Source organism: Montipora foliosa, chromosome 4 (assembly GCF_036669935.1).
Source record: "Montipora foliosa isolate CH-2021 chromosome 4, ASM3666993v2, whole genome shotgun sequence".
NCBI lineage: Eukaryota > Metazoa > Cnidaria > Anthozoa > Scleractinia > Acroporidae > Montipora > Montipora foliosa.
The window spans coordinates 20,479,460-20,496,515 of record NC_090872.1 but is presented as its reverse complement, the minus strand read 5'-3'; the positions used below and the strand labels follow the sequence as shown (position 1 = coordinate 20,496,515).

General features: G+C 36.5%; 1 protein-coding gene across 1 annotated transcript in view; it reads right to left on the bottom strand.

The window, feature by feature from the left end:
* Positions 1-1,542: 1,542 nt before the first annotated feature.
* Positions 1,543-17,056, bottom strand: part of LOC138000245 (uncharacterized) — a 16,939-nt gene continuing 1,425 nt past the window's right edge. Inside the window, exons 2-5 of the mRNA XM_068846507.1 lie at positions 14,279-14,683; positions 5,869-5,952; positions 4,978-5,037; positions 1,543-3,264 (exon numbers count right to left, since the gene is read on the bottom strand). Of these exons, the coding sequence (XP_068702608.1) occupies positions 3,137-3,264; positions 4,978-5,037; positions 5,869-5,952; positions 14,279-14,683 (677 nt within the window). The 3' untranslated portion in view covers positions 1,543-3,136. The remainder of the gene's footprint in view (positions 3,265-4,977; positions 5,038-5,868; positions 5,953-14,278; positions 14,684-17,056) is intronic.

Here is a 17,056-nt window from a genome sequence, read left to right as displayed (position 1 = left end):
TCAGTAACGAACGATGATTCAAAAGCCAACGTTACGAAACTCAGTGCTGGTGTCTTCATTAGGGGCGATTCAGGGGGCGATTTATCGTTGAAGAGAGTCCTTTCATTCTCACAGATCAGCGTCTACTGATTCCTACCGAGGTGTATATAAGGCGGATTCTTCAAAAAACACCAACTAAGGCAGCCACAAAGGTTACTAGGTTATCTGCTGCATCATGCATTCATATTAAAGGCCCACCCTTGTTTTTGTTATGGCAATTTGTATTTCTTATCGCAGCGATCTGATTGGATGAAAATATTATTCATGAATTATCTTTGAAAAATGCGTGGTTACCCCCAATTTTCTTTTTGGATTTCAATAACACTTGTTAAGATCTACATTTCCTGCATAATCACACACCGGGGCAAAAATAATTTTAATTAGTAGGCACCGTCCTTAAGATAACACAGGATGCCAATGTTGGCCTCTATTGAAGAGAAAGAGTATTAAGCTGCGCGCCATTATAAATGCCATGCAGTTCGTAAAACAGACTATTTTAATGCAGCCTGCAGACACCAAAAATCAAGCAAGCAAAAGAGAATTGTGGCAACCAATGGTAACCTGTTGATGTTCCTCAAAGCTCTTTTGGAATGTCCATGGAAACTACTATCGCACAGCTACTAACTTTCCGGTGGTTTCAACCCGAAGAATGCAATGCAGTTGACAGTGTGTATCAGAAAAGAAAATCAGAGTTTACTTAAAGGGGACAAACTCTAGTTTTTAAGTGTTTTTGATCCCTGAACCAACCCCTATTGACTGCAATGAAGTAAAAGTGCTGCCCTTAGACAAATTAAAAGCCACAAGCCAAAAAAAAAAAGATTCACATCCACTGAGTTACACACTGTATGCATGAACTCCCAACACCCAGGGTTCTCCCTAGTTTTCAGCGCAACAGGTATGTCACCTTTTCAAACTGGTAAAGCATTGGTTAATGTTGGACGTTCTGCAAAGGATAAGCGACTTCTGAGTGTTTGCAGGCGGTAATAAGTGCTCTTACAAGCGTTAAATTTTACTGGTTACCGCCTGATAAGGAGAAGCCTGAACACCATTCTTTTTCAAAGACAACCCTCCTCATACTCGTTTTACCAATAAAAAAAATTCAAGTTAGGAGGGTTTGTTGTCTTTGAAAAATGAATACTGTGTTAAGGGTATCACACTGTTTATTTTTGGTTGCAGCGGCAGCATTTATTCCAAGGCTAGGGCAATTGTAGGGAATTCTCTCCAAACATCCACATCTTTCACACTATAGTTTTATGCCTGCAGCTGGAATGTTGAAACATACTTTCCACGCCAAACGACTGGGAGTAATTGCAAAATGATTGCAATAACAGGAAATAATATTTTTGGATAACATGCTTGTAGCAGTCTTTGTCGTCCAGTGGCTTAAGCTCCCGATTTTCTCAACAAGAGTTGAGTCTTCATTTCAATTAAATGAAGTATGGTACATATACAGTATGCCAATACAACCTTCCATGCATTCAGACCAAATATGACATTAAAACATTATTTCATAAATCACTTTATTATCCACTACTACAAGTGCATAAATTAAGGTAGTTTGAACTAACTAATAATAATACTAAGCTATGAATATTTGCAACCTGTCCCACACCCATAAACAAAGCATCAATTAACAACATTAAGTGAATGCAACTTCCAAAAAAAATTGGAATGCAACTTCATTGTAACCAAATTATTGTCTACATAAAGCTGCTTTCACTTTTGTGGCTTAGAATATAATTGCCCTAGCTTGTCTTTTGCATAGGACTTGGTTGCAAAAATATCATTGTTTGCCAATTATTTGCAGTGTCTTGATTTTAAAAACCGGAGTGCTGATTGCATTTTTACATAGTAATTTATATGATTTTTTGTGGAAAATCTGCACAACTTCAATTTAATTGAACTGTTTTCCCTTTAGTAACAAAATATTTTTTTACAAATCTCTGTTTGACAGAATGCACGTAGTAAGCTCTAAAAAATACTTTACGGTAAAAAAGGTACTCCAGAAATTACCTATTATTTAGAAATATTAATATTACTAAAAAAAAAACAGCATAATAACATACTGATGTCAGTATTGTAGATATCCATGCCAGACCTTATATTTATGCAAACGTTTCTGCTCAGTGTTTTTTAAATAACGGCAGTACGTTTGTACCCTGTTCATTGTGTGGCTTGTTTACAGTTTCAGGGCCCCTGTGATAACTAAAAATGACAAGGATCAAGCCTTTTAACAGCCATAAAAAATACCATTTCCAGTTTAATAGCTGAGATAAGTGAGCTACTGTACAGGCAGTATTTCTCAAGGTGTTCATAAAGGCTTTGTTTCATAAATATGAAAGCAATGGTCAGGAACAACCTTAGCAGTAAAAGCTCAAGACTTGAGAGTTTTAAATATCATATTTTTATATCCTGAAAACCCTAAGTGAGACAGAAATCCTCACTCCTCAAGAGAGACCAAAATCGTCCGATCATAGTTGTCATTTCGTAGGGGAGAAGCGGGCATTACTAAACCACGAAACAGAGAAACACCGAAACGAAGCTCCAGAACACAATTATGTATAACGCCACCATATACATTGAATACTAACCAAGAATGGTTGAATTTGAAATTAAATATCGTTTTAGGCCTATTAAAATAAATTAGGTCAAAAACGTTATTGCTCCTAATTCACTGAGATTAAGATTAGGATTCATGAGATGAGAAGAAATAACGTTTTAGGCCTAATTACATGTAGGCTTCAAATGATATTTTATCTCAAATCCAACCTTTGTCGGTTAGTATTCAATGTATGGTGGGGTCATACATGCTGTTTTGATGCTTCGTTTTGCTGTTTCGGTGTTTTGTTGTTTAGTAATGTCTGAGAGAAGCCACAGTTTTAAGCCTCCCCTCTCCTGTCAAAAAGGGATTTGTGTGGTTATAACTTTAAAGTACTTCTAATCATTGATAGGGAGGTTGGTTTGCATGCAAACCTCTTCCTCCTTTTCTAAGGTTGTTGCATGCCTTCTTTTACATCAAACAACTTAATTGTAATGCTAAAAATTGTATTGTTGATTCATGCACACAAAAATAGCTAAAAGAAATCAATAAACAGTGCTAACTATTTTGATGTACCACAAGTACACTATTATGTTCCGCTTGATTCATTCTCATGCATCCACACAATAATTTCACCAAAATTAATGATATGATAACAATTTCTTTGTTACTGGTACCAGCTACAGCTGTAAAAGAAATAATAAATTATTGATTAGAAATGTGTAAGTATCAAAATAATAACTACACATGATTATAATAGTAAAGTAACCAGTTATATTTCAAGCATGATCACTTCCCTAACCCTTTGTTGATTTCCTCATTTAGGCCAAGAGTGTAGCGAGTTGTGGGTTCAAATCCTGAAGATTATTGTACTTTTACTTCTCTTCATACTTCCAGTCAGTTCCTCAAATATTCAGAAGATCTTAATCTTTTTAATTATCATATTATAGTGATATTCACTGTTTATACATTTTGCCAACCACAGAACAAAATCTGGAATCCTTTGTTTCGACAGCCAATAAAATCTCTGGTTGGCACATCAATGACAATAGGTGACGTAACAGTGAGTATCACTATTGTCTGAGAAACTTAAATGAAGAAATTTTGTCAAAGGACAAACAGTCAAGACTCCTTTGTGCCATTTGCACATGCCTAAATTACTTCAATTTACATGTCCAGGATTGACCCCAATTAGATGCATGCGGATTTCAATAAGCGTCACAAAGTGTCCCCTTGCTCTTCTCCCTAACTTCAACATCACTCATGCCCCAGAATACAGACAATTAATGTCAAAAAAGTGTCCCCCCAAATGCTGCTCATCAAGTATAAAGATAAACGACTGCATTGATTTTACCCTAAGCCTCAGGAGGCAGTGTGGCCCAGTGGTCAGGGCGCTTGCCTTGAGATCCAGAGATCCCGGGTTCAAGACCCACTCTGACCACTAGTTGAATTTGTTCCTGGTTGTTCCTGGTTCAACTTCCTATAGCTTGCTGCACTTGTAAATAGCCAACTGGTTTGCCTCCGGCCAGTTGGGATTCTTAACCGCTGTTGTTGTGTTCAGTTGTTTCGTTGATTGTGTTTCATTGGCCCTGAAAAGCCCTCGTGGGGAGCGGTCAATCAAGTAATTATATAATGTAATGTAATGCTACCCTTTACCCTAAGCTTACAATGTACATGTACCTTACTGTTGAAAATACTGTAGGTTAGCAAAGGCTTAGACTTAAAGGGACACTTTGTGTTGGAAGTCAAAATTGGATGTGCATCTACAGTAATTAGGGTCATGTCTGGACAAAAGTGTCAATTTAGGGAAAAAAGTAGCTGATTTCTTAGTTAAGTAGCTGACCTCTGAAAGCCCTTTATTTGGTGTGTTTTTTGTCTACTAGCTGATGAAATGATTGTTTCCTCAGACCAAAACCATAATTTCATTTTATCCTTGATTCAATTTGATTTGCAGTCTTACAATAAGTACACGTTGTGCACAAGGGTATACCTAATAATTATTATAAGGTTAAGACATGTTCAGAAGTGATTAACAATAATAAAGTATTTGCATTGTATTGTTACTGATTTATTGTTTGTTTTTTTTAGTTCGTTAACTTGCATTTGCACATGTCTTAAAAATTTTTTTCAGTAAGTTGCATAAGAAATTGGCCTCAAGCAACTTTCATTTACAGAAAGAGACAAGGTCAGGCCTCAACATATCACTCATTCGTGAGTTGGGTGAGATCGCTAACGGACTGATAGCGGCTGCCAGCGGCGCCTGTACATGCTGAGGTCTGATCTATCCCACAAGTTGATTGCTTGTAGAGTGCATTTGATTATGGAAATAGAAATTGCACTATATAAATTCATTAGGTACCATTAATTACAACTACATGTAAATTCAAAACTCAACTGACCATGGCTAGTTGTTGCCGGTGACCGAGATGAATCTTCTGAATCAATTGTTCCACTTACACCTAAAGAAATATTTCAAGAGTATTTAAGAGACCATCAACAGCAAGTCTGATTTCGAGGTAAATTGCTAAAATGTTTTTGTCCTTTTCTTCCAAACATTGTACAATCCACACTGCAAATACATTTATTTCATTCCTTCAGTGCCTATAAACAAAATGACCTAACAAAATGACCTATTCCCAACTGATTGACCTCGTACCTCAGTGGCACTGGCCGGGAGCACTTTTCCACAGGTGGCAGGTAGCGGGAATTAAAGATGAATCAATTTTTTAAAGTTAAGCCACTGAGTAGCACTTCTGCAAGTAGCTGTATAACTCTCTTTATTCTCCTATGTGTTTCATGTGACTAACGCACACTTCATCAGGTTTTTTTTTTTTTCATATCCTGGCAAGGAAATTGCTCCATATATCATGTTTATGTGTAAGGATAAGCTTCCTACCACTCTGTTCAGTGCACTTTTTACTGCCACCTGCCACCCGTGGAAAGTGCTGCTGGGCACCGGCAGATATTTTCTATCTTTATTTTAGGTAACAGTACAACAACCAGAGTTTGCGTTGCAATATACTTATGTTGGTCTTTCAAAAAAGTACTTTCAGTTATTCTTCCAATTTTCATATAAAATCTATGTAACACACCTACGTGTGTATACTAATCCTAAAATGTTTGTTTCCCGTAAGCTCTGAGTCAAGATTCTATTATATCTGGCAAGTTATCATAATGGTCAGTGTTCTCAATAGAATTTTGAATGTCTGTTGCTGTGCTTTTTTCACCTGTAACACCCATATTATACTCACTGATCTACTGTTTGATGGTTTTATAGCAGTAACACTTACGTGTTCTAGTGGCATCTGTGACAGGTGTCATGGATTCAATTGAAGTCCTAATGGTAGTATATGGATTGGCAGAGGAACTTTCAGCTGCAAAAAGAAAATAAATTATTGTAAAAAAGTTCATTGTTCATGTGTTTTTTTGCTTTATTGGTATAGGATTCCTCCAATTCGTTGAAATGACTATCTTGGTAGAACCACTGAGGTATAGGGCGTTTTCCATTTACCAAGAAATTCCGGAAATTCCGGTTGGGATGTAAATGGAAGACACCTTTTTGGTTCGTTCCACTGGAAAATTTCCAGACTAAACGGAACTTCTGAAAAGGTAGTCCTGTTTTCCCGTTGGAAACTTTCCGATGGAAATGTGTGTTCCATTTACAACGTTTTAAAGGTCTTACCACTTCCAGGCTATTCACGGCCACATTTTTAAATTTTAGCGCATAAAATCACAATCACTGGGCGGCGAACGGACCTGAGTTAAATGGAACATGAATTTCACCCGATGGAAATTTCCACCAAAATTTCCAGAAATTTTGTGTAAATGGAAAACTCCCACAGTCACGGAAATAAAAACAAAATTAAATTCCCTCAAGTTTCACACTGCTTCAGCAAGCTGCCAGCTGGCTAACATGGCAAAAATAACTCCAATTTATGTAAGGTCAGGAAGCATTGGCAGCTGCTATTTTTATTAGCTACATGAATTACTGGTGTACTATTAGATTTACTTGCTGTTATTACCTAAGTATACACAGTACTATGCTGCAGCTGGCGTACTATGCTTGGTCTCTTTCAATTTCTGTTAAAATAGTTTAAGTATTAAGGACATTAAGGTGTGTGTCTGTGGGTAGTACAATGTACCTGACCCTACCCCTACTTGTATTAATCTCCTACGTGAGGCTGCAATATGCTCTATTTTCCTTAGCCCTTATCGTCATTTGGGGCAACCATGTGAAAGGGTTCTTTTTTTTGAGTGGATGTAGGCTGGGTTATTAATATTCCGACCTGTACTGAAATTCTTGCCTACAGTTTTTAAATTAATTAATAACAAATTAAATTTTTAAAACATTTTAAACTGAGCTGTATTTTGGTTGATTCATTCCAGAGATTCCAACCCTGTCAACAAAAAAGGGGAGGTTTTTGGAGCGGTATAGCCGCGCCCACAAGCACTGTAGGCATGAGCCTCTAGAGTGTGTGCCTCAAATTTTAAGATGCCATTTCCTGCATTTTGAGGTCACAGAACTCTCAGACTTTCTCATTGAATAAACATAAGTTCGATGAAGAAATCGAGCACCACAAGAGCAAATATTTCCATAAAAGAAGGCAAACCTTGCACAAAGTTGAGGAAATACAGTGAAAATACCCCAGGCTCATGCTAGGATGCCAAATGGCTGAGAAAGACAATGGCAAAGAATCATGCTAAAAACACTGGTTACTTTCCTTGGCTAGGAAGAGTTTCAAAAATAGGCATGCATTGCATATACTCAAAAATGCGAATTAATTTAAGCAAGGTACAGATTTTGTTAGTCTGCCTTAATGCAAAACAAACATTGATACACAGTTTTTAGGGAGAGCGGAAGGGAGTTTTTAGGAAGTGTTGATCGAGAATACAATATTTTGCTATCATCAACAAAATTTGCGACATGAAAAACAACATAAATTTTGTACTGTGAATATAAAGTTACCATTAGCGAAAAAACTTTTGGGTGATTTTTGCTACTTTTAATTTTTCTGTTATACTTTTGACTGCACAAGTACATGTACATGTACATGTAAATTGAAATTAAGTGACATCTAATTTAGCGGCCTCCTGTGATCAAGTTACCTTGCATATTTACTAACAAGTCACGAAACAAAGGATATATCTGTGTCAAAATGATAGCAAGACACTGGGTTTTTGTTTTTGTCAGTTTTTTTCTTTCAAAAGTTATAAAAGTCGACGAGAAATGTGCGAATTCAACATTGTTTCTGCAAAGTCAAAACTTCGAGGTTATTTATCACCAGGTAATTCCACTGTTTTGGAAATAGAAGCTGCTTTATTTTTTATTATTTTTTTATTATTATTTTTTTAACCTTTATTGACAAAACACATATTACAGTTGCAAAATTTAAAACTAAAAGAAAGTATATAACGATATTACAGATTGAATCGAAAATTACGTAAAGACGAGAAAAAATAAAAATAATACAGCAGTTGTAATAATTCGCACAGTAACATTAGACCTGCTAATTAACAGATTATTCCGGTAGGATGGGATACTCACTAACTAATTGAAGAAGGGGGTTTTTCGAAATCGTATCTCCAACTGACTGTAGCCTTAAATTCATCCAAAGATAAATCTTTAGGAGCTAACTTATTTACATACAAGTAATATTTAGCAAACAAAAGTGTAAAGTCGAGCTTTTTGACAATTGCCAATGAGCTTTGATTTTTTCTTTCATTATTAAGACCAAAGATTAATTCACTTGAGGATGGCACAAAGGAGGTGGCATTTTCAACATTGAACCATTTGATTACTTCTGAAAAAAACCACTTGGTCCAGTGGCAGTTACAAAAAGTATGAATTATTGAATCATTTTGTCTGCAGTAAGGACAGAGCGCATTTTCTGCAATACCATACGTGAACAGTTCTCTTTTTGTGACGACAATTCTGTGTAAGAGTTTAAAGTAGAATTCTCTTAGTTTGTTATCTCTGCAAATATTTTTCACACGGGAGAAATGATGCCTTGCAAGTATTTTTTCAGTCAGGAAGTCTCTTTCCCATTTCATGTTAGCGTTTATTTCCTGTTGATCTTTACTAATCAAGAGCCAGTAGTAATTTCTATTTTTCATTTTAAGTAAATCTAATGAAAGGTCCGCTGAGAGCTGGAAGGAGCTTTTGGACAAAATACTAGATTTATCATGCAATGTGGTGTCTCCTTGTGTCCTTGATCAGATTCTTAGGAATCGCAGAAACAACTTGCATGTATTGTAAGAAATTACCGTTCAGTCGAAATTTCCTAAAAATTTCCGAGTGAAAGAGTACCTTACCATCATCTCCTAAGAGATCTTGAACAAGAAAGACATTTTTATTCAACCAACTTCTATAAAAGAATGAACAGCCACTAATTAAAATATCTTTATTGTTGAATAATACAAACCGGCAAAACTGCGTATTATAAGAAATTTTAAGTTCTAAGAAATGTAGTAATATCAACTTATAGAAGTGCAGGGAAGACACATCTTATCAAGAAAATTCTTATCATATTACAACGTAGCAGGAAGTTCAAGCCACCGTATTTATCGAGAAAGTGGCTGGGAATGACCTTCCATGATTCGTCGTCATGCGCAGGTATACTTTGTAAGAACCTGGATATCCATGCCAGTTTAAGCGATTTAGCCATGGTCTCAATGCTTGGAGCACGTAGGCCACCTTTGTTATAGTCTTGGATCATAATTTTACGTTTGATTTTGTCTCTTCGATTTTTCCAGATAAATTTAAAAACGCTTGAATTAACAGCTTGAACCAATTGTGTTGGGAAATCGAATGTTGAAAGTGGGTGAACTAGCTGTTAGATGCCAAGGGATTTCGTTATAAGACACTTACCAAAAAGAGTGAGGTTCCTAGAGTTCCATATGCCAAGAATGGTGTCATGTTTTTGCATCTTGCCTTTAAAATTGAATTCCTCGTTTTGTTTCTCATCGTATGAAATATACGTTCCAAGGAATCTAAGCGGTTCTTTGGGCCACTTAAAGTTAAAGGGTTCGTCCTTGCGATTTCTTAATGACCCTAACCAAAGCGCTTTGGTTTTTGACGGGTTCAACCTGAGGCCAGATAGATTTCCAAAGGAATTAAGAACCGTGATAGCTCGATTGACCGAATTGCAATCATTGCATAAAAGAGTTGTATCGTCGGCAAACTGACTTAGTTTCAGCTCTTTTTGAAAGACTGTTATTCCTTTTATTGTTTTGTCTTGTCTGATTTTGCACGCTAAGATTTCCGCCCCTACGATAAATAAATAAGGGGACAAAGGGCAGCCTTGTCTCACTCCCCTCGACAGTTTAGAGAAATTTGTGCAAAATCCATTGTTGAGAACAGTGCTCTCCGAATTATTATAGAAAGTCGAGACCCATTGTTGTATACTGTCTCCAAAATTAAAGAGTGCGGTCAGACTTCTTTTAATGAAGCTCCATTCGATAGTATCAAAAGCTTTACAAAAATCAAGCTGTACAAGGATACCTGGAATATTTTGTATTTTTGTTTGTTGATCCACTACATCGTTGACCAATCTAATATTTTGCCCAATGTATCTACCTTTCAGAAAGCCAGTTTGGTCAGGGCTTATTAAGAGATCCAAAACTTTTTCAAATCTCGTAGCTATGACTTTTGATGCAATTTTATAGTCAACATTTAATAACGTAATCGGACGCCAATTTGCAAGCTTTAGGAGGTTTGCACCTTCTTTTGGGAGGAGAGATATTACACCTCTTCTCTGGGATACTGGCATCTCGCCTTTCACATATGCCTCATTAAAACAGTTTACTAAGTCCTGTCCTAGTAGCTCAAAGAAACAATATTATTATAAAACTCCCAAGTAAAACCGATTTCCTGCTACTGAAAGTCCGCAGTACTACTTTGCACTCTAATTCGCCTTCTAATTCGTTTCTCTGTTGGTCTTGGAGTTTAGGAGTTTTTAGACTTTGTACAAACAAATCGAACAAGTCGTTTTCGTCTAATCCGGAGTTATACAATTGCTTATAAAAGGTTTCAATTTCGTTTAATATTTCGTCCTCATTAGTCAAGGTTGTACCTCCTGCTCCCTCCAGCTTTTTAATTGACTTACGATTGTAATTCCTCTTCTCTAGGTTGAAAAAGAAAGCGGTCGGCTTTTCACCTCGTTCAATCCATTTACATTTGGAACGTATGATACTACCTTTACCCTTCTTTTGATAAATGAGATCAATTTCTTCTTTTAAATTATTGTATTCATTTATTTCGTTCTTAATACAGTCTGTATTAGGACTGTTAGAAATGACTCTGTCAAGCACTTGTAGTCTATTTTGAATGTCCCTTTCTTTTTGGTGTAACTGTATAGCTTTATTTTTAGAGAAAGGAATAGTGATGCCACGTATTTCCATCTTAATGAGTTCCCATTTCAGCCTTTTGTCCTCAATTTCTGAGTATTTGTTTTGGATGACAGCATAGCTGTCAGTGATCAATTTAACATAAATTTCGTCTTCTAACAATGAGGGCCTCTATTGTCATTTTCCAGTTGAAATTGGACTCTAATTGCTTTGTGATCAGGCGCGATGGAAACTTAAGTATCCACATGAGAAACTCGATTTGCCAGGGGTTGTGATACGAGGAAAAAAATCAATGCGAGAAGAGAGTTTTAATGCTTTGGATTCGTAGGTGAAACAAAGCTTACTTGGATTAAGATTCCTGTATTTATCAATCAGTGAAAATTCTTCCATCATGGAAATGAGGTGATTGCGGTATGAGGTGCTGCTTTATTATTCATCAACGTCACAAATTCTCTTTTGGGGCTCATTTGTTGAAACTCAAGCACGTTTTTAACAGACCTATTTATTTTCGACATTTATGCACATGCTGCGGGCCTATTGGCATGACAGACTTACTCTTATGTAAACCTGTTGACATAGTGTGTAGTGCACTACCTTAGGGTGTTTTTGCAAGGCTTTCCTGTTGCCACGGTAACTTGTTACTTCGCAAAAATGTCTGCATCTTGTTTAGTGATAATTGATGTTTAACATGGTACTATCACATTGCTGTTACTTGATTAAGTGTTGTAACGTCAATCCTGCTAATAACAAGGTCTTTTGAAAGTGTTGAAACTGGTTTGAGCCACCTTAAAGGGGCAGTGTCACGCTGTTTTAGTCAAACTAACCCTAAACACTAAAAGACATCTTTGCATCAATCAAGACCCAAAAATAATGCTTTAGCTTTGTTACCAATAACCACTGAAGTGCACTGAAGCTATTCTTTGTTTTTTGCATCCATGGATGGAGTAGTCTGCGAACAGCAGACGCATTTCCGGTCGTCGCTTCTCTCCCTCCGAAAAATAGAGAAGCGACGACCGGAAATGCGTCTGCTGTTCGCAGGCTATGGATGGAGAGGATGGAAATGGATTGAAAAAACTGACCATTTCAAGTTGGAAAAATGTCTTCAAAAAGTCGCCAAAAATTAATACGTGCCATACTATTAAAGTGGTACTATGATCAAAAAATCATTTTCTTTTTTTCTTCAGATTTTGAAAGCGTGTTCGCTTAACACCTAACTCACAAAATTTTGAGCTTTGAGTTTTATCCAAAGGCTGTTTATTTTGAGTGTAAGTTTTGGATTTCACGGTCCACCATTACTCACGTTCAAAACTGACTGATTGGACCTCAGAGGGTTGGATCTGGAGAAAATGACGTCATTTACTCACTAGCTGAAAATTTCAGCATGTAAAAAATATTAATGCAATTTATTATACATGCAAAACACGGGTTTAAACGTCTGAAAGCCAGAAACTCCCATGCTGCATGCATATTAATTCAGCCGCATACACACGCATTGCATTCTTAAACTGGTGAGTCTTTGACATCATTTTCTCCTCGACCCAGCTCTCTCAAGATTTTAAAGTTAGTAATGGTGGACCAATAAATAAGAAAATTTCAGTTAAAATAAATACGTGTCTTTTTAAAATCAGAACTTAAAACTTTAGTCAGTTAGTGTTTAGTTAACATAGTGTTGAAATCCAAAGAAAAAAAGAATTGTTTTTTGGTCGTAGTACCACTTTAAATACATTTCATATTCTTCTTTTAAAGTTAACTAGTGGGTTGTCAGGAATGTTGTATGTGCGTGCTAAAGGACTAATTAATTTTAGATTTTTTACCAGTTTTGATCTACATGTAAAAACAGCAAATGTAGCATGACAGTGCCCCTTTAAGTGTAAAAGCAGTCTTAAATTTGACAAGTGCCCCTGACTGACATAACTATGCAGAACTAAAACCATTATAATGTGTGACTTGTACAAAATAATAATTATTTAACTAGGAGCAGATTTATTCCACACAAACTAAATTTTAAAAAACTAGATGCTACCGTACTATGCTTTTGGTCTCTTCCAATTTCTGTTGAAATAGATTAAGTATTTATTGCTGGGGGGGGGAGGGGGGGGGGGAGAGTATGTGTGTGTGTCTGTGAGTAGTACAATGTATCTGGCCTTACTGATGTATTAGTCTCCTAAGTGAGGCTGCATGCCCTATTTTCATTAGCCCTTATATACATGTATGCTGTAGTCATTTGTGGCAGCCATACAGTCATTTGGGATATGAAATTCTTTGCTATAGTTTTTGTCTAAGTTTGCCTTTAGTTTTCAAATTTAAAACATAATGACTGCACTGTATTTTGGCTGATTCATTCTGTAAAAACTACATGTATTCTCGTAACCTAGCTTGTAATAAAATCTATATTTGTGAAAGCAATCTTTAAAATTTGACATGTCGACAAGTGCCCCTGATTCACATAATTATATATAATTAAGCCATAATGTATGTACAAAATAATAGTATTTTAATTTATTTAACAGCACATTTATTCAACACAAACTTATTGAAACTCAAATCAGCTGGCACAAGAGGAGAGTGTTAAACCTTTTAATATCAATTATATGCAAGTCGATTCCCCTTGAAAAGATTACATCCAAGAAATTGAACTTTTAAACATGTTTATAATTTGTGGGGAAGCTACCGATGTATAAACTCTGTTCCCAAGAACTTTCTGTGATGACGCTCAAACCTTGAGAGAACAGATTAACTCAGAAATGAACACTGAGTTTAATTAATAACAAGTCCATGTTAAAGGTGACCTATGTAACATGGAGAATGTATCTGAAGTGTAGTGCTTTTTTCCGACCCCATAATAATAATGGTGATAATAATTATGATAATAATAATAATAACAATAATAACAATAACAATAATCATAATAATAATAATAAAAGTAAAGTAAAGTGGTGCATTTATATAGCACCCTTTCACTAACGTCTCAAAGGCGCTTTACAATGATCAATTTACCCCCAGCGGACTGGAAGCATATACAGGCGCAAATTGCAGCCGCCTCTAAGCAGTCCATGCATGCTGGTACTCATTTTACTGACCTCGGAAGGATGGAAAGCTGAATGAACTTTAGCGGGAAAGAAGGTTGCCAAATATTCCAGTCTCGGCAGAACCGGGAATGGAACCCGGCACCTTAGGGTTGGAAGGCAGAGATCTTACCACTGCGCCAACCCCTCCGCTCTAATAATAATAATAATAATAATAATAATAAAGTCTGCAGTACAACAATAATCCACAAGGTACCAATAATATATTTGCCACACTTTTAAGTACATATAAAGCTTACAAGTACTAAATTTCAAATTATTAACCCACCTGTTGCAATGCTTGGGAATGTACAAAAGTCCTGGGATGACAACAGAGCCCCTGCAATACTTGATACGATGAATGCTAAGTTGCCACAACTTAGCATACGTCCATCTTTGGGGATAACAATGAACACATAAGATCCATCCTCAAGCTCGTGGAAATATGCTTCTTTAATATTTTCTTTACAACAGTTGTCCAGGAAGGCATCATTATGCAGCATACAGCCACTGGTATTTTTGGTCTCTCCAGGCTTGAGACAGACCAAATCACGAAACTTTCGTGTTTCATTTGGCATTAAAACGCTTAAACAAACCCCCTTAAAGTTGGGATTATTTACCACAGTGGCATTCACGGTGCATCGATATGGGAAATTATGTCCAACTTCACTGATGTTAAGCTGGGCTGAACAACCTGACAAAGAAAAGAAAATTCCAACTTTTTGTAACAGTAACTGCAATATAATACAAGGGAAATGAAATTAATAGCTTCTTAAGCTATTTTTCGAGGAGTTTTAAGTGTCACTGTTTCTGCAATGTCCCATCCCAACTCATGGGGCTCTGAGAATAATCAAAAGCCTCTACCACGAGCAACGTCCTGGCCCATTGCCTTCGGTTCAACTTAAAGCCGGTGACACAGCTCAACAAAATAATGTTAAACAGTTGAAATATGCCATTCAACACGTTGAACGTTGTTGAACAATGTTCAACATTTGTACAGGATGTTGAACCGTGTGTTGTCAGCTTAAGTGCTTCAAAATATGACAGACTGGTAAGTCAAGGAACACTATAATGATATCCAAACAAATTGTATTGACTTGTGCAATCATGTTTGGATATGGACATGGATATTGCATTCGTGTGCAATGAAAAAAATGTAATGTCTGAGAAATATTTCATGCCATGAAACAAAGTGTACTTCTTGCACAAACATCAGTCTGTTACCCTGAACATTATTACATCATAATGTCATGCCACCTTCAAAGGTTTGCTGCAAGCCTCAAAATCGGCTATCTCAATCAGCGAATATTCAACTTGGGGTCCATTCGCTCTTTTGTTTTCTTTTGTGATTTTGGAAAAACAAAACAAAACGAAAGAACAGAAGAAAAAATTTGTAGTTACTAAAACATGGAACATTACCCGACACCCTTCCAAATCGATATGTATTAATAATAATTATTTTTTTCTGATCCCATAAACTGCAGACAGCGTGTGACACTTTGATTTCTGTTATGGTTTTACTGAGTTCATTCATTTGATTTTCTAGTAGAGATCCGACTACTATGGAGATTCTTTTACAAATATTCAACATTTAAAACCCACTCTGGCAAACTGAAGTTGCGTGCCTTTTAGCAGAGAAACGAAATAAGAAAAGTGTATCTCATCTTGCATCGATTTGGAAGGGTGTCATTAATATAAATGTCTCTCCTGCCCGCTTCTCAACTCCTTTGACGGAACCTCCCTTGCGGTTTCGCACTAGAAATTAAGGATGAACACTTATGGCTGGGTGTCGATCCAGCCATCTCAACCAAAACAAGCCATTCACCGGACCGGTTTCGACGTTAATGTCTTCTTCAGCTGAATTTTTACAGTTTCAGCTTGTCAGGTCGCTTACGCGCCGTTGGACTTAATGCAATAACTCATAGAAATGACTGTAGATAAACGAGTTAATGCATTAAGTCCAACGGCGCGTAAGCAACCGGACAAGCTGAAACTGTAAAAATTCCACTGAAGAAGACATTAAAGTCGAAACCGGTCCAGAGAATGACTTGTTTTGGTTGAGACGGCTGGATCGACACCCAATCATAAGTGTCCATCCTTAATTTCCAGTAGGAAACCGCACTGGAGAGGTTCCATTAATTAAAGGAGTTGAGAAGCGGGCAGGATCTAGACCCCCTCTCCTGGCAAGAGAAATTCTGTGCAAACTATATATATATATATATATACATTATGTATACAATGTGCCCTCCCGGTTGTTACCATAATGGCTTTATGGCAACTCCTGAACTTGGGCACAGGGATGGATTTATATATATATATATATATATATATATAACCAAAAAATGGGTAGAAGTCCTCATCAACTTAAAAGTGCTCAATAGTTGAACTAGAGCAATAATTAATTGGTAATGCAAGAGTGAGGTTATTTGGTCATTTAATCGCTACTCTGAGTTTCATGCTCCATACGGAGCAATCTTCAGGCAACCTGAAGATTGCTCCGTATGGAGCATGAAACTCAGAGTAGTGATTAAATGACCAAATAACCTCACTCTTGCATTACCAATTAATTATATATATATATATGGAATGAAAATGTGCAAAGTAAGACAACAGACAATTATAATAAATGACAGTAGTCTCTAAGAATTGCAGAGGTTACAGCAATTATCGTCGTTGTTTAAAAGTGACGTTACATTGTAGGTCTATTTTCCTAATGTTCTTTTTAAAAGATTCAATGTTCAGGGAGTCCTTCAACTTATTACCTAGTTTGGACCATATGTATGGCCCTTTCCATAGTTATTTTTGTGTTAAAAGTAGGGATATCGAAGTCCCTGTTTCTTAGTGAATATCTAGAGTGTTTCTGCTTAAATAGTTCATTAATAATATTCGGTACAAGGCCATTCTTTACTTTATACATTAATATGGTGACATCTTGAAGTCTTCGACTTTGCAGTGAAAGGTAGCCGTGCGTGACCCAGAAGGTTTTGATATGTTCCATGTTTTAGTAACTACAAATTTTTTCTTCTGTTGTTTTGTTTTCTTTTGTTTTTCTCGAAATCACAACATA